The sequence below is a fragment of the Dermacentor silvarum genome, chromosome 4, assembly GCF_013339745.2.
Source record: "Dermacentor silvarum isolate Dsil-2018 chromosome 4, BIME_Dsil_1.4, whole genome shotgun sequence".
In the NCBI taxonomy this organism is placed as follows: domain Eukaryota; kingdom Metazoa; phylum Arthropoda; class Arachnida; order Ixodida; family Ixodidae; genus Dermacentor; species Dermacentor silvarum.
In genome coordinates this window covers 60792514-60817582 of record NC_051157.2, presented here as the reverse complement: position 1 = coordinate 60817582, position 25069 = coordinate 60792514, and the positions used below count along the sequence as shown (strand labels likewise).

General features: G+C 46.1%; 1 protein-coding gene across 1 annotated transcript in view; it reads left to right on the top strand.

Annotated features, from left to right (window-relative positions):
* Positions 1-645: 645 nt before the first annotated feature.
* Positions 646-25069, top strand: part of LOC119450120 (putative protein TPRXL) — a 34902-nt gene continuing 10478 nt past the window's right edge. The window contains exon 1 of the mRNA XM_037713486.2: positions 646-1113. Coding sequence (XP_037569414.1) covers positions 1111-1113 — 3 coding nt within the window. The 5' untranslated portion in view covers positions 646-1110. The remainder of the gene's footprint in view (positions 1114-25069) is intronic.

Here is a 25069-nt window from a genome sequence, read left to right as displayed (position 1 = left end):
AAGCTTTCAAAGTCCAGTCTAAAGTTGCCTTAAAATACGAGGTAGTCCATCGTTACGGAAAGGAAGTAAACGAGGCCCAGCAGACGCCGTCAAAATCTCTGACGTCACGGTGAGGTGTTGCGGGAACTCGCCGGCGGCATCGCCACCCGTCTTTCGTTCTTGCGTCTTTCCTGGCTTATAAAGCCTCCTCTCACGATAAGAGTGACTTTTTTTAGATCGTAGAAGCGCACCTTACGAATACAGCTCAACTTATTTTCTTTTTCAGATTCCCTTTGACGAAGCAAGTCAACACAGCACAACCCTTTCCACTGGCGAAGGAAGCACCCTCTGCCGGCCACTTATACAGTCCCTTCCCAAAACACGCCGTGTTCAGAGCCAGTGAGGTAAACACGCACCACCTATCACTTTCTGTTTGCCAAAAAGGGTGAATCCCTAGGAGTCGAACGCGTGCTCCGCGCGCGCGCTTTCGCTTCGCACACGTTCCCACGTTCCGGAGAGAGGAGGCGGTGGGGGAAGGTTGGGGACATTGGCTGCTTTCTCCCGGCGCGCTCTCCGCGAGAATGTCTTCCTAGACGCCACGTGACCAACTGGGCAGGCCACTAGGTCATGCGAGCACCGGTCGTATAAAACCCACTTGCGACTGGGGCAACCTTCCTTTAGCGCGTTCTCGACTCTCGGCAGCAGCAGGGCGGCCTGCACACGCGCTCGCTCGCCGTACACGACGTTTGTGTGTTGTTCCCTTGCCGCCTGCTGACTGCCCGCCCGCCTGCCATCGCTGCGACAACGTGCCCAGCGTCGTGCAATTCGCGAGAGAGATACCGTTGGGCGCCTAATTTGCATACCGTAGCTCCCGGACTGAAATAGAATCCGCCGCCACACCAACCATTCGGCCCACTTTCTCTCCCCCCCCCCCCCTTCAGCGCCTCCTCCTTCTCTTATTCGGAACCTCCCCCTTCCCCTCCGCCTCTCCACCAGTTCTCGACAACCACCAGTAACGACGTGTGACGTGTCTTGATTCCTGCAACCCTCATCCTCTCCCACCCTTTCTCTGTGGATTGACGTGGCCCGCGACAGAGTCGCCGCAGTCGTCGGCAAGGCAAGGCAAGCACCATGGTGAGTAAAGCCTCCGTTGCTCCTTCCCATATCGCGGCCTGGATGCTGGAGCCCCGCGGTCCGCGATCACCATCGCCGCCGCGAACCGGCAGTTCCTCTTCCTGTCCTGGGCGCGTAACCTGTTTTGCACCAAACGACTACCCGCGCATTCCCTGTTAGCACATTTGTGTCATAAGGATTTTCTTTTTTCGTTTCCGGTGTTACGGCTTCGGAAGTGGGTGTAGCCCGAAAACATTCGTCTGCAGTCATGTTCCAGTCGAAGCAATCGATCCATGCGGTCCGATCAGCCCAAGAGAGGGAATCATTATGTGAGACATGCCCAGAGACCGATTGCCAATATATTTGCTGTAAATCAGATTTTCCCAACGTTTTAGTGATTAGTCCTGTAATCTCTCATGTCATTCGTATACAACTTAAAAAATGTGAAAGGAACCCATGGTATTAAACAGAGTGTTCAAATGAGGTCTTTCATTGCGTCTGGTCGGAGAGCTTGCCGCCTACCTTTCGAGATGTGTGCCGGCGAAAGCATGCTAAAATTGATCACTTAATTTGTCTTAGCATGATCTCGACAATGGACGCTTTCTTCAAGACTAACGAAATTCTTCTACGAACCAGGCTCAAGTTTCCGTCGTTCTTTACTACTGTTGACGCTTTTTTTTTTTTTATGACCGAGGTCATAGATTTCTTTTAGAAGGGTGCTTTGAAGGTTTGCGAATGACATAACTTTATACTTTGACTGTGCTCTGTCTGCCTTCATTTGTGGGTAAAATTACATTTACTAATAACCTGTGCTCGCGAAAAAAAATTTAAGCTATTTTCTACTGATTAGTAAATTTGCACTGTCGAAAATTTCACACGCTTTAAAATTGCCGATGGCGAGTCATGTTAGTTTGTACGACCTACACGCGCAAAATCTCAGCGTGGAATACGGTTGACAAAGAAGCGTTTTTATAAACCTGCTCCAGGCCACGACGTCGTACAGATAGCTACCTACCGTTGTCTACCGCAAACCTGCTGGTTCTGGCAGGCACTTGTGGTTCTATTGGCCCTGAGTCTATTATCGTCGCACAGGAAAAAGGAAAAAAAAAGCTAAGCTGTAGATTACTGCGGCCATGAATTGATGCAACTCGAAGAGAAATCACAAGAAGTGTTTATTTTTTATTCTCCTCATGTGCCTGCCCGCTTGCGACATCATAGGTTTCTTGTTTTCAAACATTAAGCTTGTTTATACGATTATGTTACCGTACGTACACCCAATCCCAAGTGGACGCTGCTGGCCGACAAAATGTGTGTGCCATCAAAACAGAGAGATGGCGACAAACGGAGAAAGGATTACGCTATATTCTACGGTGACTTTAAGCACGCTTTATGGGAATTTCCAGCGTTCACATCCAAACAGCTGACCTAATAACTGGGCCGTCAAAGGAATCATTACAGTAAACAAATGTTAATCTAATTCATTGTAGTAAGGAAATCTGCCAATCTTGTTCTGCAACTCTGCCTTGTGTTAAAGTATTATAAAGCGGAACGAATATTTTTGTGGGGTCTATGTTGCAAGTGGCTCACAACCAAATGGCATCGCTTAATGTTTGGAAGAGGACGTATTGATGCAATTAAATATAATAGCATTAGTCATACATTGAATATTGATTAGTGATGAGCAGCATGCCAGTGCATGGCTTTTGAGTGTTTAGGAAAGACATTAAAATATAAATTTACTATCACACGTTGTGTCATGAAAATGTTATACCTTAATTTCTTTTCGCTTGTTTCCTGCTGGTCCTGAGTGTAGACATCCGGCCCTTGGATGAACACTCCTCACAAACGCTAGAGCATTACCGCATTTATGTTTGACACACGCATGGCTGATTTCGAGTCATCAAGACCACTTGGCTACAAATTGGTCAACCAAATGGGCGAGGTGTGTTACTTGATGAGCTACTAGGTATTCGGGTTGATTGTATTGAAGATGTCAAAAGTTTCGCTGCCGAAGCGAGTCTTCCGCGCTGTAATTCTGACTATCTCTGCTTAATCGTCTTCGGTATCATAACCTGACAAACATCCCGTTATCTGAATTCTCCTAATTAAAACTACTTTAGAAGTTTCAATAAGTTGTTGAAAAGAACCTAAATAGTTATGTTAATTGTAGATTCCTATCAAAATCATGTCTTTTCATATATCGGGCTGTGTGCAAAACGTTATGTGTTGGTGCTTCTTTTGTAATTGTGCGCTTTCTACTGTGGTTTACCATACATTAAATAAGTATATTTACTATTCCCGCACATGCATGTTTATGTAGGAAACACAAGTGCATCTGTTCATGAAAACAAGGCGTAGGTATTTTCAGACAATACACCCGGCAAAAGAATGCAAGGTCGTGCGCTCTGTCTATCCATATTATGGTAACGCATTGCATGAAGTGTTTCAAATAGTGCCGTGTTGGAAACGGCATCAGGAAGGCTGGTAATAAAAATGCAACCGTTAATGAACTTTGTCAAAACGGATTTGCACGGGAGCTCAGAGCAAAATAGACATTGAGTTTGACATATAAATCACATGCGTGCCTTCTAATGATCCTGCGACTAAAGATAAGCGTAACGAACAAAACCGCCCCACAAACATCTTTTTGTGCCGTTCAAAATGCCCCATCAAAACGACAGGAACAGGCCCTAGCGTAAAAGAAGCTAGTTGCGTTCCGTACTTTGTTTTAACTTCTGCGGTATTTTGTTGGTTTCGTGTTTAGTTTTGCCTGTTGTTCGTATAGCAATGTGCTACAAGTACTTTCCTGTAGAACGTATAGCCGTGGTTTATATTAAGCACCTCTTAGAACTCCGCAAAAGAGCTTTGTCGTCGAATTCCGTTTCCAGCTTTATGAGAGTAGCGCGAATTCCCCCATCTCAGCAGCCGGTGCCATTATCTGGTATGACCATTTCTTCGAAGATATCGCTCAAAACAAAAAGATAGAAAGCTACGGCACGACACATTCCAAAGCTAACGGCTATACAGCTCCCCCATTGTGGCGTCAACTGCCACCCGTTATGCAAGTGGTGATCACCAACGTCTTCCGCGCTAGCGGCATGTTGTAAGAAGGAAATAGAATAACCCCTTACGCGTTCCACGTGCTGTCCACAATGCGGCAGCAAGAAAAGGGGAAAATCATGGCCTGTCAGACCGCTAAAGTGGCTGTGCGCGAGGCATTCCAAAGCTAACGGCCATACGGCTGTACCGTTATGGCGTCGGCTCTCTCCGCCGTTATGCAAGAGGCGGCGGACCACGTCTTCGACGCTGGCTATAGATTGTCTTGAGATAAGGCCGTCGCAGTCTTCATTCAAGGCCGTCGTTACGGCGTGGGGCACATGTAGACATTCGGCCTCTGGTTTTCCTTCAAGCCGGCGTTCACACGCAACACGCGCTTTTGGGTCGCACCAAAGCGGGAAAAGCTTCCATGTTTACTTTACGCGTTTTTTTTTTTTTTTTCATTTCCTTGCCTGTCTCACTACAGGTGATACTATGCGATAGCATTTTACCAGTTCCGATAAAGCGTTGAATTTACATCCCTTCAAGGATGCACTTCGCGTTCGTACGTTTCGATTATGCGGGACTTATGCGTTTATTAATAGCCAAAGGCTTAGACACACGTGCTGCTTCTCTGCTGGTATACTTATTGCGAACACGAACTACTGGAACTGTTGCAATGCTGAAGGCGAGAAATCGCAAAATTGGCACGGTATAAAGTACACGATGTGCCAACATAATTTTTCAAAAAAAAAGTCATTTAAGATCGTTATGATCGCTTCGATTATTATTCTCGTGGTAGCCACAGCCAGCCGGAATCTCACGAAAATTTTAATTTGACGCAGATATTGCTGGGCACGTTCCGATCGCCGACTTATGCTCACTCATGTATGCATGCAGGGTTTCTTTTCATGGTCACTTCTTTACAAAATGATCGTCTTTGAAGTGAAAGCTTTCTAAGAGCCCACGAACTTCAATCGAAAAACGAGAAATGCTACGAAAGAAAAGGCTATCCTGTGCTTATAGTTTCGTAAGCATTGTGCTTTCTCTGCACGAACAGGTGCAGAAAGAAAGGACACCACCTATTTGTGATATTAAAAAATATGGATACACGTTAAATCAAGAAATTACTTATGCATTGAAATCAGAGATCTGAATACATGATAATTCACCATGGTAGGAGGATGAACCTGCGGAATAAAGATGGTGAGATTACACAAACACAAAACTAAAAATAAAAATAAAGAAGAACAAAGCTCGTCAGCGCTTACTCTCTCATTTTCAAGTTTTGCAGCCTATGTTGACAATCTTGGTGTAAATTTGCAAAGATTACAATTGAATTGACATGAACACAGACCGGATTTTTAGGCACTAAAATGCGGGTTTTAGGCGCTTAGAACGGGAACTTAAAATCTCATTTTAGGCACTATAGAGGCCGGAATAGACACTATAAACCACGGCCTATTTTATGTATCGAATGAGGGCAGCCCATTTTTGTGGTTAGAAATGTAGTGTTCGCTTCTGAGGCTTGAAAGGCAGTGGCCATATTGTGCAAGCTATCACTTCACGGGGCTATGCTGGAAATACAATCCCGCATTTTGTTGATTGACGCACTGCAGTCAACATGCTTAATAGATTGGTTATGATACTGTGAACAGGTAGTGCATATTTAATAGCCAAGTTTCTGTAAATACAATGGTGCATTAGGTGGAGCAAACACGACAAACACAATACATGCCGGGAAGGTTGCTAAATGGTTGATCTAGAAACTACAATCCACGCCTAATAAACTGAAGTCTACAAATGTTCCAGTAACAAAACACGAGTTGAATAGTGTACGTTTAATATTTGTAAAGGTCAAAGGAACAGTAACACATGATTGTCATTTCTGGATCTTCGGATTCAAGATTGTGCCTTTTCTCACTCGGAGTAAGCTTGTAGTCTGAAAACGAGTGCTTATCATTGACAGAGGTGAATGGAGCGTTCTTGTATTTCCGTGTCTTCGACGGCTTCATGCACTCTAGGATTGTTAAGCGTTCACCTATAAGAACCTCTGATATTGCTTTGAGCAGAAAGAAAGTTCATGATTTTTGTCTAAGGCAGACTGAACATTTGCAGAAACTTTTTCGACAGCTGTTATCTCACAAACTGGATCTATTAAACTCGTGTTATGGTGTGATAGCTGTGTCACGCCCCATGAACTGTCCTCCATAACTCTTCCTTAATCGTTCTTTTTAATTTTTTCCGTGAATTAGTAAGACTTCATCGCAAAGTGCTTCTCTGTGTATCACACGTTGGAGCAAAGAAGTATGTGTCTCCCTGCATGCACTTACTAAAAATAAAAAGACGGCGGAGGGCGGATGTGAGTAGCAGAGTTTGTTGCAAAAGGGCAGAGCATATCTATTTCAATGTTTAGATGAACCACCATCGGCGCGCGTTCCTGTACAACCACTGAATGAGCGGAGGTGCTGAAAAGGGGGACCGCGTAGTTGCAGTCGACAAAACTTCCAGCGCATTCTGCACGCTTAAGCCTAACAAACACGCAACGTCATCTGCAATCAACAGTACTTGCAAGCTACAATCTACAGCACACCTTTCTGGAAATTCTGTGCCATGCTCTCTCAAATATCTGCTTGCAGGGTAGCATTAAGTTGCGTGTCCACTACCGAAGAGGGATATTTTCGGTGATCTTTTTCTCTGCTGTTGCTAACGAGTGTCAGGCACAAGGCAAGATGTCCTCAAAAGCTCAACTAACGTTGACAACGCAAGCGCTTATTAGCTAGGTGTCATTGCCAGGTGCGATGTGATTAGAAAAAGCGTCTTCCAACGCAATCAAGTCTTGTGCAAAGAAGTAACCGAATGAGCTATTGAAACAAGAGCGCCGCAAAATTGCATATTAAGGTGCTGAAAGCAAGAATAGGCATATATGGACACAAAGTACAAAAAAGGTACTTGTATAGTCACTAGAAGGTCAGTGTTAAACCACTTCTTAACACATAATTTCTGCTCATTCATCAAAAGGGTGGGGGCCTGGCTCGCCGGAACAAATGGGCATCTACCTATATTCCGGTCTCTAGATATGAGGCTGCTTAGTCAACTCACCTTTCTATAAAGAAACCAAAACACATGATGCAACTCCTTGCCCTCGAATTTTCGGTTCTTATCTTATTGAGAATTTATTCTGCTTAAAAAGAAATGGAAGACCTAGCTATACTTATTTGAGATGCCATACTCTGCTGTGCGAGATAATCGCAGTCCAAAATTTCATCCTCAAAGGAACTGAAGGTGCTTAGTCAGCGGAGTTTTCTTTTTCTTCAAACAGTCCAAGAAACTAATTAAAGCACCATATTATTACTTTGACACCTTGTGACTTATGATGTATTTTAAGCAATTCGTTTCAACGTGCGTTATGGTCCGCTTCCCACTGCGCCATGGCAGGAGCCATCAGTGGCATAGCAGCTCCGTACCACTAATATGTATCATTCGTTTACTGGAGATCCAACACGTCTTCTCACCGATTTGTATATACATATCTAGCTCAAATTCAGCATTCGGGAAAGGCAGATTATGAGCATCCATCATTCCTATGACATGGAACTTCTCATATAGTCATCGCATTCCCAGCTTATAAATGCCGCTTGTTACATTCTCTCACCAACATTGTTCACTGTCATGGCCGCTATCACATTCTGTATAAAATTCTTGGCATGTCCTTTTCGTACGAGAAAGAAACAGGTAAATCCAGCGCAATGTTGAAATCTTAAGCGAAGCGAAGCTTGTTTGAGCTAGCGAGGTAGCAGCCACAGCGCATGACCAGAGCGTAGCCTCTAGCTGTTATGCAGTATGCAGCCTGCAGACAACACAGCATGTAGCTGTTAGCTGTCTGCTTCAGCTGTCTGTCTGCGATGTATGATTCTTTTCGAGGGAAGAATGTTGATGAGAGGTATAGGGCACAGTCAAGTACGACACATATCTAAATACAAATCCCTTGTGTCACAGTGACACATTCATTATGTGGGATTGGCCAAAAAAGGCCAGTGATAGTGGCACAACCTAGTTGCACATTCCTTGGGCTGATGTTGTCTGTTCGGGTAGATACCCAGTGACACGAATCCAGTGACCCAAGATGTTTACTAGGCCAGACAGCAGCAAGCAGCAAGTTGTCTATACAGGCACATACCCAGCTGTTCCCTCGGCACACACACCGAGTGGCTCAAGTTGCCTATATATATCCACAAATATATTCGATGCGAAAACGACGACTAATGCTAAACCCCGGGGAAGAGGCAAAGAAAGCGTCGCTCTAATAATGATACGCTGGACTCCTCGTGCATAAAGTAGGATCATGGCCGAATAAGAAACAACGTATTCATTAAAGAGACGTTAACAAAATGTAACATTACAAGAAAGGCACGCACAATCATCAGTTCTTGCTGGTGGACGTGCTGTCCATTATCTTCCAGCACGGGGAATGAGGGACAGTCCATTGGCGACATATTAACTGAACTGTACTGACCACCCAGCAAACAGACCCCCTGAACAACGCTTCGTCTTCGATTATGCACGCACAACATGACGAAGTGAAGATAACATACAATGCTCGCTCTGCGCATGCATAATCACAGTCGCAGAGGAGCACGTGAACGGCCTTCAATGGCTCCGTCAACGCACCGACCTATCCATCTACCCATTGCGAAAGCGTGAGAAATTCCGAAGCCCGAGTGTGTGCATACACTGGCCCTCGTGAGTTCTGCCGCCCCAACAGCCCGCAACCGTTGCGTGCAACCTCGACGTGTTCTGACCCTCTGAAGAGGAGGCGGCAATGCCGTGACCGCATTGTAGTCGGGGAGCAGGCAGCGCCTGCAAATTCGTGCGCAGAGAAAACTCTGCGGGCTCTTCCGAGGCAAAGCGCCGAACGAGCGAACGCAGCTCTCGACGAGATGGCGGCGGTGTTGCAAGCGGGAGCGCACGGCGGCCGCCGTTAACTCGACTTTACGCGAGCGGGAAACCGGCCACGGCGAAGGAAGCCGGCAGCCAGGCAGGCAATCCGCCGATGACACCCTTTGGCCGTGCGGCCGCCACACGATCGAGGCAAGCTGCCTTGCCGTCGTCGAGCGAGCCGAGTGGTCGCGTGGCGTAAGTGGCACGCGTTCTTCTTTCCCCGTTGAAACAATTTGGGTGCGAAAAGAAAGGAAGAAAAAGAAAGGGGCAAGCGAACGCATCGTCGTTCTTTTTCGCAATGATTAATGCCACCACCGCCACCGCCGGACCCCGGCGTGCTTCGGGCCAAAGGTGACGCAACGGGTGCCCGGGCTCCTCCTGGGGAACTAGTCTGGCGAGGGACTCGGCAGGAAGCGGTACATAAGCTTCGTCGGCTGTGCACCGCTGCCTTCCCGCGATGCCGCCGTACGTCCGTACACGATTCTTGTCGTGGAGCTCTTTCTTGTGCTCTTATTTCTTCGCGCTTTCCTTTTTCATTGTTTTTTATTTTATTTTGGCGAAGTTTTACATCGGCGCTCTCCAGCCAGCGTGACCCGAGGTGCTTCCAACGACTCCGCTCACGTCCTGCGAGCATACATATGCATCGAACGGCGCCCCGAGCGTATGCCATGCGATCGGAGGTCGTGAGACGGATGCTAAAGCCGGCTGCTGCCGGCGTTGCTGAGGCAGCTCGTGCTCTCCATCCAGTGTGGTGTTCTTCGAAGTGGGGGGAATTGTAAGCGAGCCAAGTTATGACCGGTCGACCAGTGCGAGCTCGATTCGCAACCTGATCGTAGCGAAAGCAAAGCACACCTTTTGCTCCTGCTCTAAGTGTTCAGCTAGAACAAAGGAAAGTCCTCACAGAGTAAAGTGATGTGGCATACAAAAGAGAGTCTCTCTTGCGAAAACATACTCAGACGCATAACCAAGCTGAATGCAGGCGGGACAGCCACCGAAAGGAATGTAAACTGGCCTACTTATGTAAACCATAAGTAGGCCCTTTGTAGAATCCTGAATTGGCTAGCATATTACCATCTGCTCTGATAACAGACAGAGCTGGCGGGATGGTTAAACTGTACATTCTCATTACAAAATGCTTCTTAGAACTTGAGAATCAAAATGAGTATTTTTACTCTAAGCATGAGTTCCAATCCGCGTCTAAAGGGTTCATAAATGACTCTATCATGCTTTCATTTTCTAATGTTTCGTAAAAACTAAGGACTAATGGACGTAAATTAATAATGGAGGAGACAAACCATGTATTCTACAAGTCCTGAGGACGTGAGCATTTTTCGACCATTCCGAAAGCATTACGTTTCTTGACAAAGTTCGGGCATGTAATTAACAATTTACGCAATGAATATTAGGGTTCAATGTCATTATTTACATGTATAAATATTAATCGCAATTTTCGCAGCTTGCGACTCGTCAGAATATGGATGTCCGTCTTCTGCGTTTGAGAAGAAATTTAATGGCATAGTCTCACGATTACTCCAAGCTTTAGCGCACACTCGTCTACAATATGACCAGGAATGCCAAAATTGCTTTCAAGCAGGAATTTCCTGCGACGTGGGGGTCGCAGCTTAAGACGTGAATATGTATACGAAGCGGCCTTCCTGTTGAACATTTCTTCTGATCGAACGAATCAAGGTGATATCGAAATAGTTGCGGTGATATAAAGTACAAGTTTGTGCTAATGCTACGTGACGCCATCACCATACTTATTTTTTTCAGAGCCCCCCCCCCCCCCCCCTACCTCCCCCTGGCGAAATAAACACATCTTCAGTACATGCAAGCTTCGTCTCTGTAGACCTCAAAAACCTTACTTTTAAGTTTTGCGAAACCCGCGCGTATAATGTCGCACATAGTATTGGAAATAATATAAGTGAAGTTATCTTTGTTTTGGCCTAGCAACTATCACGCATAAGGTTTCGACCACTATAAACCAAAAGAGGACTTCCTTCGGTCTCTTGAGACAAGCCCATATACCCATTTCTGAGACAGGCAAGGAAGACAGCCCATCTCTGGATGCCAGCTGTGGACCTACATAAATATTACTGCCAAAGCGATTCCGCCCTCCAAAATGGAATCTATTTCTCGCTTTATTCCTCATTTTCTTCAGCATCGCGTCTACACTGCGGGCGCGTGCAGCTTTCCCTCCCACACTGCTTGTCTCCTCGCTGAGTTGGTTCATCGTTTCCAGGTTACTGCAAATAGCGCCTGGCCGGCGAGCCGCCTTTTGACAGTTCCTTAGTTCCTTTCTGCGTTGCGGCCCCGCGGTCCACTCCGAGAGAAACCTGCCTTTCATTTCTCTCTCGGCGCCCGGACTTCCGCGAGTCGCGCGTAACTGTCTGGCCCGCCTTATGGGGAACGGTTTAACGTTCGCCACGCTCTTGACAACTTCAAACCAGCCAAAGATGATGGTGTGGCCGCTTCAGCTAATATAAAGAAAGAAGAAGACACAAAACGGAAGAAGTTTCACTCGCTATTTGGCGCTGTGGATGCGTACTTTCCTGGACAGCCACAATCTAATGCCGGTTCCGTCCTGCCTACCCTGAGCATACGTACGCGGGAATGGCAGCAAACGTCAGGTCGTGAGCAAACTGTAGCGAGAGAAAGCTGGACGAAAGAGAATGTCAGTATTCGCAAGGTGTTCTCAAAGAAGCCGTGTGTGCGTACGTAACGCTGCCAATGCAAACTCGCAGCTCGGCAGAAAACGGGTAGGGAGGGTTCCGTGTAGCCGCCCTTATATGCGCTTCTCAGCGTTGCACGGTGCCGATGCATTTGACTAGCGTGAGAGGGGAGATTGCTCTCGCTGGCGTGTGGTTCGAGGCTGGCTGCCGGCAAAGAATCGGCAACTGGAGGAATGAAGAAGAAGAAGCGGGCTGTTTTTGTGTCGTTTCCGGGGTTGCATAAGGGGAGGGAAAAGAGAGAGAGTTCGAGGAAGTGGCTACCCAGTTGGGCAGTCTTGCAGGAAAAGCAGGCACGCGGCGTCCGGCTCTCCAAAGGACAGTCGAGCCGCAAGAAAGAAACGCCGCAGGTTTTCGATAAGCTTGGCATTGTGCGCTTGGCTGACGCCGCAAGGAATGCTTGTCAGAAGGCGGAGGCACATTTCGTAATTTTTCGTGACTTGCACGTTCGACCGGTTCTCTCTTTTGTTCCTGTAATTATATACAGGACATATTATTTCATACCTGAGTAGAGAAGCACAATTTCACATTTCAAGATTGTTATCACCACTCTGGCTGTTTTGTAAATTTGTTTACTTCATATATTAGGCTTCCATTCATTCAGTTCCTTTCTGTGCAACATCCTTTGTGTTTAAATTAATGTGATTGCCGGTGTACGCAGGCGTAGTTGTGAACAACTTTTGAAGTCATGAATCGCATTGAGCTAAAATCACGAAATATAATCTGTTTATTTGCTCTCGAGAAATGGTTCGTATGAACATTAAGGAATTCTGTGCCGCTAGCATGAAAATAAATAATAGATGTGACAATTATGTCAGCGATTAAGAAACGGTTTAGATGCATTACAAACAATTTCCCCTTGGTGCACGTGCCTTGGTGGTCGCGAAGCGTGCAACTTCGGGTGCCGTATATTGAAGTGATCGAAAAGAAAACTGTATTATCGCTGCGGTGCTTGCAGAGTCATTGCAGCGATAGTAAGTCCACCGCACTTGACGGTTGCAGAGGACACACGTTGCGGTTCGATTGGAAAATTCAAGGTGCAGTTCACGCACGACAGGTGCAATTAGAAATCTGTTGGGAAGGTTTTTTTTTTGCAATAAACTTAACTCAAACTAATGAAGATGGTGCTGGTGGTAGTGGTGATGATGATACACGAAGTAGCGATGGCGAATAATTATCACGATGTGAAAGGACACGCGCTAGCAAGCATTCCTTCAAGAACGAATGCCGTTTTGCGTATGGAGTGACGTATGTATGTATATATATATATATATATATATATATATATATATATATATATATATATATATAGCCTGGCGTAGCGTGCATCTTCATTCGATGAATTTGTCATAAATCCTCAGAAAATTTGCGAGGTTCGAGCAAGTTGCGCGCTTGCAGCATAACTGCTGACTTTCAGTATGGTTGACTGGACAAAAGGAATCCGTGTAGCGACAGAGGCAATGACTGTTAAAGATGATGTACACCTCAGAGGGAGGTGTGGTTGGTACAAATCCACTCCACACAACTATTTCTAGACTAGTACGTGCAGAGTTAGCTGAACCTCTGAGAGCAGTTACCTGGCGCAGTTTGCTCTAATTTTCGCCGGAATCACATCTTTGTCCGCCATTAGTTTTCTCTCTATCCGAAATCTCCCTGCTTTATGCATCCGTATCAGCAGATATGTAACATGTGGAGGTCGGCAGTGAGGTGACTTATTTCAAAGTATCTTCGAATTAATAGTGTGTACTGATACGAAATCTTTGACTTGTGTCATGGTCAAACTTAACATTTCCAAAGTGTCATCATTTTGCCTGCTTGAAACGCGTGGTAGAGATTCAGCAATTTTGAAAACAGGCGTTAGTACCCATTTAACCTCGGGGCAAAGAATGTTCTATCCTAGTGCTCCAGTCATCGCCGTCGTCTTCGGCGAAAAGCCCCGCTTCAGATGCTGCGGCCGTTAATACCTCAATAGTCTACTTGTGTGAGGAAACGGCTCGTTCGTGAGTGAGAGTGAGAAGTCCTCGCATTACCTCCGGGAGCGAGGACTCGCATTACGAGGATTCGCTCCGGGAGCGAGGACTCGCAGCCGCCTCGCATTACCTCCGGGAGGTTATGCGCGTCAACTCGAACAAATTTCTTAAGTTTGTTTCCCTGCCATGCTTTGTCGTGCATCAAAACGCATAAATTCTAAGTTGTATTTCCAATAGTATGACGTCTTTGCATACCTGGACGCAGGAGTACCGTATGTCGGCACTTTTTCAGGCCGGAAACTGTAGAAATAAAACGAATAAAACAGAAAAATAATTCATGTGTTTCTCTGAAAAAAAGTTCGGTCATGATCACACGTTGTCGCCTTCGAAGAGGCACAGCACCTCTGGCTATATGTTAAACGTTTAAAAAAACTGTTTTCTCGAGGAGGAGGAGGAGGAGGAGGAGGAGGAGGAAAAACAGAAGAAAGGAAAGGCATGGAGGTCAACCAGACGCACGTCCGGACGACACTCGTTTTCTCGAAGTTTCTACTCTTTATATGTGCTTTCCGAAAACGGTGTGCTGTTCCGTAGAACAAGGCGCAAGGCTATTGATTGCGTATGTGTGTATTTGCTGCTACGTTAATGATAATAGTTGTTCTCAAGTGACTGCCTGCAAGCTGCAAATTGCTATATGAAGGCACCATAATAGAGGGATAAATATTAATTTTAACCACCTGAGAGATTCTTTAGCGAGTATATAAACTTAAGCGCATGAACAAATTGCAGACAGTCCCCAACGGAATGCGACTGCCTAGGCCGGGAATCGAACGCGCGACCTCGCGTAATGCAGCAATCACCGCGCGTTGCCCTGTATATGGTGACACTTTTTTTTATTCAATTTGAAATAATTCAGACGTCCCACACAACGCTCGAACATAGGCAGTCTTGAGAAATTTGACTTAACGTGAGTGTGCTGGTGGTGCAACGCAATTGCGTGTTCCTTCGTATCGCCCTGCTATTGACCTGCTCGTTACACACTTCCGCAATAGACCAAAGCCGTGCTGTTCGTTGCCGATAACGTTGGACAATAACGCTGATCGACGATGTATATGTGTTCACTATGTCCTTCATGAGTGTCTTCATTTATGTTGCTCTTCCTGTTTTATTCACAATTTTAAAGAAAGCTTTTATGCATGATCTTATCACTAGCCTCCATATATCTTTCATGTTCTCCAAGACATGCTGCTGACTGTAGGGTCTCTGGGCACTCTCAGATGTCTGTGACATCTTTTGGCTAAGGTGCCCCTGACTCGATGTTGGAAATAAAAATTGACTTGATTTCACTAACCATGCATAAAGCACCCTCGAAAGTGCGCATTGTGTGAATTTTGCACGAAATATTAAGTTCTCGATATACAGTTATAGAGTGAAATGATGATTACCCGCCCATAATGTTAGAGAGCTACGACACAGTTGCCCATCTACAGGGCCTGTTAATGCTCTGTAAAATCAGAGCAATGTGGCATAGCACCAAGCTATAAGCACAGTTCACGAGTAAATTTTACTTATCAGAATGGGCCTCGGTATACGCCTTTAAGTGTTACTTTGGAAGAGAGGGAGAAATAGGAGATGAAAGGCCGAGCGGATAGACAAAATATCTGGGTGCAGTTATAAAAGAACAAACAGAATAACTGTCCGTTTGGCTACGATCGACACGTGGAAGGGAAACAGGCAGAAAATATGAGGAGAAAAGAAGATAGAAATAAAACTCCAGGTCTAACGCAGATGTTGAAATCTATGAGAACTGAAGCTTTACTGAAACAGTTGAATGAATGCTATACATCGGCGATGCGTACAATTATGTTTACTTTCATCCTGCACAGCGTGTAATATCATGCAGTGTTCATGATTGTCCGCCACAGAGGTCAAAACTTGTAATTTCATGTAATATTAATGTTTATGCACTCCACCGTTATGCTGAAACACAAACACTAAATCAAGCACTAGCACGAGGAAGGCTATTGACAACGACTGTACAGTCTTTGATTCGGTTCCCATGCTTTTAGGAGCGAGAGAGAGAGATGACAGAAAGAAATGGCAGGGAAGTCAACCGGACGCACGTCCGGTCTGCTACCCTATACATAGCAGGGGGAGGGGACTTAACGGTTAGGAAGAAAAAAAGGAGAGAGGACGTTGAGGGTGCGTCAACCCGAAAGTACACATAGAGACTACAGTCGGTCACGGAGGTCGGTCGACTTCAGGAACTGCAGCAATGCACGTGTCTCTTTCTGAGCTCACGATGTCCTTAAAAAAAAAAAAAAAAACACTTGCGTTTTTAGAGCAAGGACGGGCTGACGAAGGTTGGGACCAGGATCAAAGAAATCTGTTTTCCGTAAGGGGACGGTTGTGAAGCTTGTCGAAGCGTGGTGCAGAACCCTTTTCACTGTGCACTGAAACGAGTGCAATTGCACGGAACGTTCGCAATCGTATCTTAGCTGCCACAAGCGTTACATTCGGAACAGCTGGTCATTCTCACGAGGATGGAATAGGCGTTTGTGAACGCTACTTCAAGCCATAGACGACATATGAGATATTATTTTGAATGCGCAAACTTTTTTGTGACGTGGCGCGTACTGACTCTCAGACTCAATTCATTGTTTAGTTCGAAGGAGTATCACTGTTGATCCGTGGCTTAACAAATGGTGAGAACAAATTAGAAGCAATGCAGCTCTCATATCCAAATGCCTGTCACGTTTGATGATTTACGATGTTCTGGTCTGGTGTATAAACGTGTGCCTTCACACAGCATATGGTACGAAAGATCGTTGTTATTCTCTTGCAGATTTCTAATTTACCACTGAAAAAAGAAAAGAAAAACCTCTGTATTCTTTTCTGTACACTATATCATTGTCTCACAAGGTTATACACGAGGCTGTTCCCTATGATTGTGCGCATTACATGCAAGACAACAGGTCGCAAATTGCAGAGCATGGCTCCATTTCGCCAAGGCCGTTCTTGAGTGCTTCGCGTAGTTTGCGTTACGTTCATGACCTATTGATGACAAAGGTAACCGATATATAGTCTGCATTGAACAGTGCTAGAAGCTATGGCACAGTTGTTCGCATTGTACAGGCAGGCCTTAATACTCCGAAGGCGACCTGCTAGCTTTGACCTCAGCGTCCATACAATGGTGGTGTCCCTGACACTTTCTGCTGTAGTGGGCAAGAGGCCTCGTCAGCTAGCAATGGGGTTAGGTTACGGGTGATAAACTAGATGACTGTGACTGCTCATTTCTTTAATAATACTTTCAATCTGCGTGGCACCGTCTGCTATCTCTTCCACTTCAAGCCTGTTGCAAAAACACTGGTTGTACTTTGGTTCAGACGCATGTTGTGTGTCGGGATTTTGTTCTGTATATTCTTAATTGCCTACAGTTAAACTAGAACGATGCTGCATTTATGCTGAACAATGAACGTAACACAAAAAAGATGTAAAAAAAAAGACGTTATTCCTGTCTTTGCCGTGGCGCCGACACCTAATGAAGTTCCTGGAAGAGACAGGTATAAGGAAAGGTAACGTTGCAGTAAACGTTCCACTCAGAATTCGAAAGGTTTTGAATCGATTCAATGAACAATAAATTTATTTGGTCTTTCTTCTGGCGCTTCGCGTAAATATTTTGTTATGTTAAACTTTAGGTTTTTGGTAGCTTCGACTAAAGTTTCTCTTGTATTGCAGCTGCAGCATTTCTCGTGTAATGCAACTGATCAGTGTACTCTGTTTCGGTGCGTGAATATATTCTACATCATTCTCATAATCTCAGCAAACGGCCTCATAATATAACCCTATTAACACTGCTAACCCGGCATTCTTCACGTGAGCTAGCTGAAACATACTGTTGCTCACAACAACTGTCATTCCCACCTCATCGAATCATCGGTCGCGTTCCCGTTCACATAAAGCATGCGTCAATTAAACCTTTCGTTTTATGTGCTTGTTGCTTTAGGGTTTCTGTCTGGCAAGAAAGGGCATGTTGATAAAGTAAACGCTCACATCCTGCCACTAGCAAGCCACTCTCGCGCTTTGAACAGTTTTGGTGATATTTCTCAAGCTTCCAGCCACTGTAGACGCTGTCCCAGAGCACGGAATGGTGTTTCATCAAAGTAGGTAGTCGTATCTTTCAAGCCTCTTTGACGCTTTATTGTGTTAAAACAGCATTCACCCTAAACAGTTGATGTGAGGAAGAGCAGTCCTCTTCAAAGGAAGGGCTGGTGTCTATCAAAGGCCGTTTGTCCACTTTTTTACACGAAACACTAGATATAGAGATACAGATATAGCGATACATACACACATGTGCACAGCTCTAAATCAGCTGGATAAAAACCATTCACCTTGAACGAGATCATGGGACCATGGCCTCGAATATCGCAGCTACAAATAGGCCACAAAAGCGCTGCTGCGGTTTTCGAAAACTACCGGATTGAGTGAGCGTCTGTGAACCGGACTGAGTGACCGTTAGTGATAGAGCAGAGATCTGTTGCTACGTCGGCGATATCCACAGCGGACTTTCCATTCTTCTCTTAATCTTTCTCTACCATTTTCCCTTCCCCCAGTGTAGGATAGCCAACCGGGCTCAGTAGTGGTTAACCTCCCTGCCTTTCATTTATCATTTTCTCTCTCTCTCTCATACACGCAAACGTAGAGGCCACTCAACAGTGCATATACCTGAATGCAAAAAATATGAACGCTCATAGAAACTCGCTTACGACTGTGTATGCAAATGAATACGCGCTCAGCGACATAATAGTTAGTGGAAACCACTTCATGTCATCGAATGCGGCTGAAATAGATTTAGTCACTTCTTCGACAAGAGATCATCTGCAAAGGAGCTCAATCTTACACACCAGAACAGTCGCAGGCTTAGGAATTACAGCTAATATCATTATCATCACCCTAATTAAGCCTTCCGTGGTACAACGACCTTTTCTGGATGCCTCCGATTGTCTATCCCGAATCAGCCCAACCAACATTATACCCTCCAATTTCCTTACAAAATCTCTCTATCTACTTCCCTGTCGCTCCAGAGCTGGGTTTTCAGCTCCAACTGCTCATCTAGAATATACCATCAGTTAAGCTTGATCCCCAATTTCTCGTTCCATCTACAAAGCCCTGTAACTTAACAAAATTAACAAAAACTGTTGCGTTGTTATTCACTTTTTTTTCACTCTTCCAAGTGTAAGCATTCTATCACTATAGCTCAGGTAATGCTTTGTTTTAACGCTAGAGTAATGTAAGAAATAGGGCAGCCTGTTCGGCCGTACTTCACAACTGTTAATATGCTTTCACGCGCGCGTGGACACACGAGTGCACGTGTACATCATCATACACACACGCGCTTACGCAGAGTACTTACTGAAGGTGGATTTGGACTGCTGAAAAAAATATTAGTTCAATGTCGTCCAGATAGCTTTTAGTAAATGCTCGCCTTGCTTCACATGTAAATTAGAATTAACAAAATAATGGTTAATAATCTAACGTATATGAGGTGACTGCATACGTAACATAAAGGCATAATACACGCTGACAATAAAAAATATGCATGCGCATTATGGCTATTATTAACCTGACATTTCTAGCACCAATATTTTCGAAACTAAGGACATGAATGCTGGCGGTCGTACGAAAACACCTTCGTGACTCATGTGGCTTGTGGTATCCGTATTTCTCATGTCTCTATGCCATTCATGTTTCTCCTGCGAGAAGAACTAGTCGGCACTGTCTCATGGTACCAATATTCTCCTTGGTTATTCAAGTCAACAAAAAATATTATGCACATGTATGCAACATGGTCACCGCTTACAGGGTATATGTGCGCACTCAAATGGACTGCTGTACCCTTTCGTTTGCTTAGCCCCATTGAAAAACAGATTCACAGTCCGAACTTGTTTTGCATTTCGTAAGTGGCTGCATTATATCCCCAATGCCTTTCTAACAAATTCTACTGTCGTTAAGCAACGCATTTTCAAGTGCCTATAAAACCGGAATGTAGCGAAATAACTGAAAACCTTGACTTTTTTTTGCTGTGCTTCCGTTTCTCCACGTGTCATTTTCCTTTCGCTCAGTGATGTGCTGGCAATGTTTTCTCTAGAAAGGAGCACGTAGGAGGGTTTCCTCGTACTTATCAGACTGGTTTTCTCTTAATAACATTGGCTGCCAATACTTAGAAGTTATGATACGTGACCTGAAATACTAAATGACGCTGCTGCTGGGCTACAGACGCTGTAGCTTGGCGCTTTAATGACATGATTTTGTGCCCAATCGACAGCGTTCCGTTGCACTGAATAGTGCGTGTGCAACCATTTTGAAGTAGAAACTGTGAGGGGGCAAACATTAATTTCGTAATGCCTGTATCAGTCAAGCTTGTGGTACTGTAGGGCAGAACAGCCTAGCACAAATTTGTGCAAATTAGTGCGGTATAACTTTTGCCCCAAGAAGACGTAACAAAACAGATGCAGTATATCTTAGGGGGCTCTCCGTATCGGCGGCTGTTAGGTGTGTGCAAGGCCGAAATGTGGATTGGAAAGCACTTTCGAAGTGTCTTACATAAACTACGCTGAATGCTGGAGGAGACTGCTGGAGGTCATACGAGGCCACCTTTGTGACTCACGTGACTTGTGGTATCAATATTTCACATTTTTCAGTAGTATCCATGTTTCTCATGCAAGAAGGAGTAGTCGGCAATATCTCTTGGTACCAGTATTCTCCTTAGTTATTCATGTCACCAAAAAATATTGTGCTTTTATATGCAGCACGGTTACCGCTTCAAAGGTGTATGCACGCACTCACATGCGTACCCTTTCGAAATTTGCTCAGCCGCATTGAAAATTAGATTCACAGTTCCAACTAGTTTTGCATTTAATAAGTGGCTGAATTATATGGCAATGCACTTCTAACGAATTCCACTGACGTTGAGCAACACATTTTCAAATGCCTCCAAAACCGGACTGCAACGAAATAACTGAAAACCTTGACTTTTTCTTTTGCGATGCTTCCGTTTCTCCACGTGTCATTTTCCTTTCGCTCAGTGATGTGCTGGCAATGTTTTCTCTAGAAAGGAGCATGCAGGAGGGTTTCCTCGTACTTATCAGACTAGTTTTCTCTGAATAACATTCGCTGCCAATACTTGGAAGTTGTGATACGTGACGTGAAATACTAAATGACGCTCCTGCTGGGATACAGTCGCTGTAGCTCTGCGTTTTAAGGACATATGACTTTGCGCTCAATCGACATTGCTCTGTTGCATTGAATAGTGCGTATGCAACCACTTTGCAGCTGAAACTGTGGAGGGGCAAAGATTTTATAATACCTGTACTGAACCAAGCTGGTCGTATTGTGGGACATGATGACCTCGCACATATTTGTGCAAATTGGTGCGGTATAAGTTTTGCACCAGGAAGACGTGAAAAAATAGATGCAGTAGATCTTAGGGTGTTCTCCTTATCGGTGACTGTTAGGTGTGTGGAAGGCCGAAATGTGGATCGGAAAGCAATTCGAAGGGGACTTGCATAAACTCACTCGATGTAAGTCTGGTGCTGGAACCACTCAACCATCACAGTATTGATGCCGGGGCTTCTAAGTGGCATCAAATGAACCTCTCCATTTCGTAAACAGCGTAACGTCACGGGACGTCCGCTAAGTGAAGTGCGAGACGTGTGCGATGAGCTGGTGGGCAAAACGTTTCCCTCGCGACATGACTACCATGGCATCTGCGGCGATAGATTTGTCCGAGTACGTGAATTCACTGTCATAAGCTGTACATCAGCGGTACATCGAGAAGCTATCCGATTGCGGCGAGTAGTACCCCGATTCTTTCCTCATATACGGTTGGGAAAACGATCCGAAGGGTTGGCCGAACGTGTGATTCGGCAACATATATAGCCATGTAGCAATACGCAGAGAAGAACGTCCGCAAAATTCGATCCACGGCAGAAGCGCCACGTGCTTACATGTGACTCGTCTCTAATAAAAATCCGCGCAAGCACGGGTCAAATGCAACTTCAGTGCACGTAAGTTGTGTAGCAGCATCGATGTTGAAGAAGATGAGGAGAACGGCTGCTCGCTAGGGACAGGCCATTGCCTAAAAATCGAAGCGGGCGCGTGGCTCATGTCACGCGCCGCCCGTTCGGGGCTCCGGGGAGAGAGAGAGAGAAGCAACTTTATTATTGCGATAGCAACTATATGGACACTCAAAAGCAGATTTCTGCCGTCGGCGTCGCCGTCGTCGTCGCCGTCGCCGTCGCCGTGAGGTTCCGTATGACGTCATTTGGAGATGAAATCGTCGCCGCGCGCCGAACGCTGTATGTGCGAGTGAAAGGGCGCGAGGGACTCGTCTTTCACGGGGAGTGAACGCACGGCGGAGAACAAACGCGCGTTCTGCGCCGTGCTCGCTTAAGGGCTGCAGAAGTAGGCGTCTCTTTTCTCCTTTACAATCACCATATATGTAGAGCAAACGCGCCTTCTACCGACGCGCGAGAGGCCATGGGGGAGGGGGAGGGAAGAGAGGCGACGTTTAGCTGCGGCACCAAGTGCCTATTTATATCAGAGGCTCCGGCAACAGTCACCAACGCCGCACGCATTTTGAGCGAACGCGGGCAAAACGCCGATGGCGTCGACAGCAGTTCTGCGTGTTGCCGATGCTGCTGCATGTCCAAGTTTATACAGCTGATAAAGCTAATATCATTACTCCGTATAGCTCTCTACAAGTTTGCTATCGCAATTGATGCTTCGCCTTTCAGGTGAAACTGCGACAACTTTTTTGACCAAGGGATTCGGGCACCTAGGTCCCGGGGTCCCCGCACGACCTCATTGCACTACACGTTTGTGAGTTCATGGACGGGGAGATTCCCTCCGCCGAGAAGAACGCCCGTCAGCCAGAGCCTTCTGTTCAGTAAAAAAATCCACACCCCTTCACCTGTCCAGAAAATGGGGGTAAGCGAAGCTTGTGGCAAGACGACACTGTCGCAGGCGTTCCGCTTCGTTTGCCCTAAACTCAGGGTCGGCGGCTCTTCGTTGACGTTTGGCCTCAACATCGCGCTCCCCGCGACTCGGGGTCCGCGGCTCTTCGCTGACGTTTCGCCCGGGCTTCGGGCGAAGCCCTCATGCTAGGATGGAACGACAAGCATCGCTTACCCCCATTTTCTCGACAGGGGAAGGGCTGGTGGTTTTGGCTCTTTGGTCCCACGTGTGACATGGGTAGTTCAAGGGCGCGTCACAGGTCTCCGAGCCCACACGGGTATGTGCCATTGAGCTTGGACCCTTTCTGCACTATCACACTTGTGAGCCTATAAAGCTTGCCTTAAAAAAATTCGTCGGCCCTTCCACTCCGTGAAGATGGTTAACCAGCGAAGCTGAAACGTGCAGCCCTGGTGTTTATCACTGGGTTAATCCGGAGGCTTCATTACAGTATTTCTCGAATATGAAGTTACACACATGTTCGGCTGCGACGGAGAGAACGATGTCACGGACCGTATGCCCGCAGTCCGCCATTGCCGCTTGCGATTCTTCGAAATTAAATTGCTTCAAAGTTACATCTGTTCGTTACGTAAGACAATGAATGGCTCATACCTTCGTAAACGCGGCCTCCCCATTACGACAACAGAAGAGAAGTGAAATTCTACGCTGAAATGATGAGCGGCAACGCAGCCAACTGTGGAAGAAGATGACGACGAACGCGGGAGCAGTAGCACGAGCGCGTGCTGAGCACGAGCACGAGCGCAAGCCGAGAGGCGCCAACCAGCCCGCTGCGGAAGAAGACGATGACGCTCGAGCCAATGCTGATGATGATAGTTTCCTGTACACAGGCAACTTCGCCTAGCCATGTACGATTTCGTATAGACATACGAGTATAAAGCTTCGCTTTAATAAACTCCTGTTTATTGTGGCTCGTCGTCATCACTGATTTTGCACGCCACAGCTGCGTACCTGAGCAGCGTTTCCTTTTAACAGCGGAGCTGTTTAAGCCGGCTGCAGGTTGTGCCGCGAGCCGCAAAACCTCGCCGAGCTATGACATCACTGCGTTGCCTAGCAACCCCATACCAACTGTGCGATAGCTTCGCAAGACTCCGCTTTACAATGCCGACACCGCGTTCCAGCAGATCCGCTCCATCAATTCGGTCGCCTAGCAATCACTTACCCAGCTTCGCCCAGCCATGTCATTGCTTCGAGCCGCAATTCTTGATTTGCTTAGTCATGACAACACTTTGTGAAGCTTTGCCATGGCGTCACACGGATTGTAAAGATCATGTCGCCGCGACGGCGGCACACACAATTGTCGTAGACTTCGCACTGAGTAAATGTAACATGGGACGGCCCAAGAAGTACAAGACTCTCGAAAAAGAAGAGGCTGAACTGGAAGCTCGTCGTGCCGCTAGCCAAGAACGAATGCGGTGATTGCTTGCTAATCCGGAGTATCGCACCGAAGCCTGCTGCTGCTAAACACGCCAAGGCTAATAAAGCCTGGAAGAAGCTAGGTACGATCACCAGTTCCGCTGTTTACCACTAGTGCAAGCTGCCTACTTTTTTAAACTGTGCTGGAAACGGTCGCATTTCTTCTTGTCGGCGTAAATACGTACAAGGACGGCCACCAAACAACCGCACTTACCAGTGATAAAGTGAACTCGCATATTCTGTCCGACATTTCACGGCATTGGCATTTGTCGCGGCCCATTGCCAGCACCCACGTTTGTCGCCGCTTCTTGTCTCTTGAGAAATGAAAAAAAGGCGATCCCACTGATTTATTTCGGGCGATATATGCATCCACCCGCGCAACAACTCTCCGGCATGACGAACCGGCTTGGTGGACGCGCAGAGAACGCACAAAAAAAAAGGAAAGAACATCTGCGATACAGGAAGCTATCGGTGCGTGATAACGTGTGCTTCTTGCCCACCAAACGCTCCCGCATGTGCTCGTATATCACGTGACCGACTCGTTGTGGCGTAGGACGGGAGACGTCTGTTGTCTTCAGCATGCGGAAGTATTTCTCTGGCTGTGGGGGTGTCTGCATTTTTTTCTGTCGCAGTTAACCTCCCACGAGTTGAACATTTGCAGATCTGTACAAATTTCATGTAGTCGTGAAGATTTGTATTAGTCTTCCGATTCCGCATGCTCTTGATACCACAATCTCGTAGTAATGTCATAACACTGCTATCAGTAGTGACCACCACGGTATAACCATACGAACCTAGCTGCACAAACAAAATTTCACAGTCATGCTACTCAGCTGTGCCTGGCTTCGCGTGTGGTCT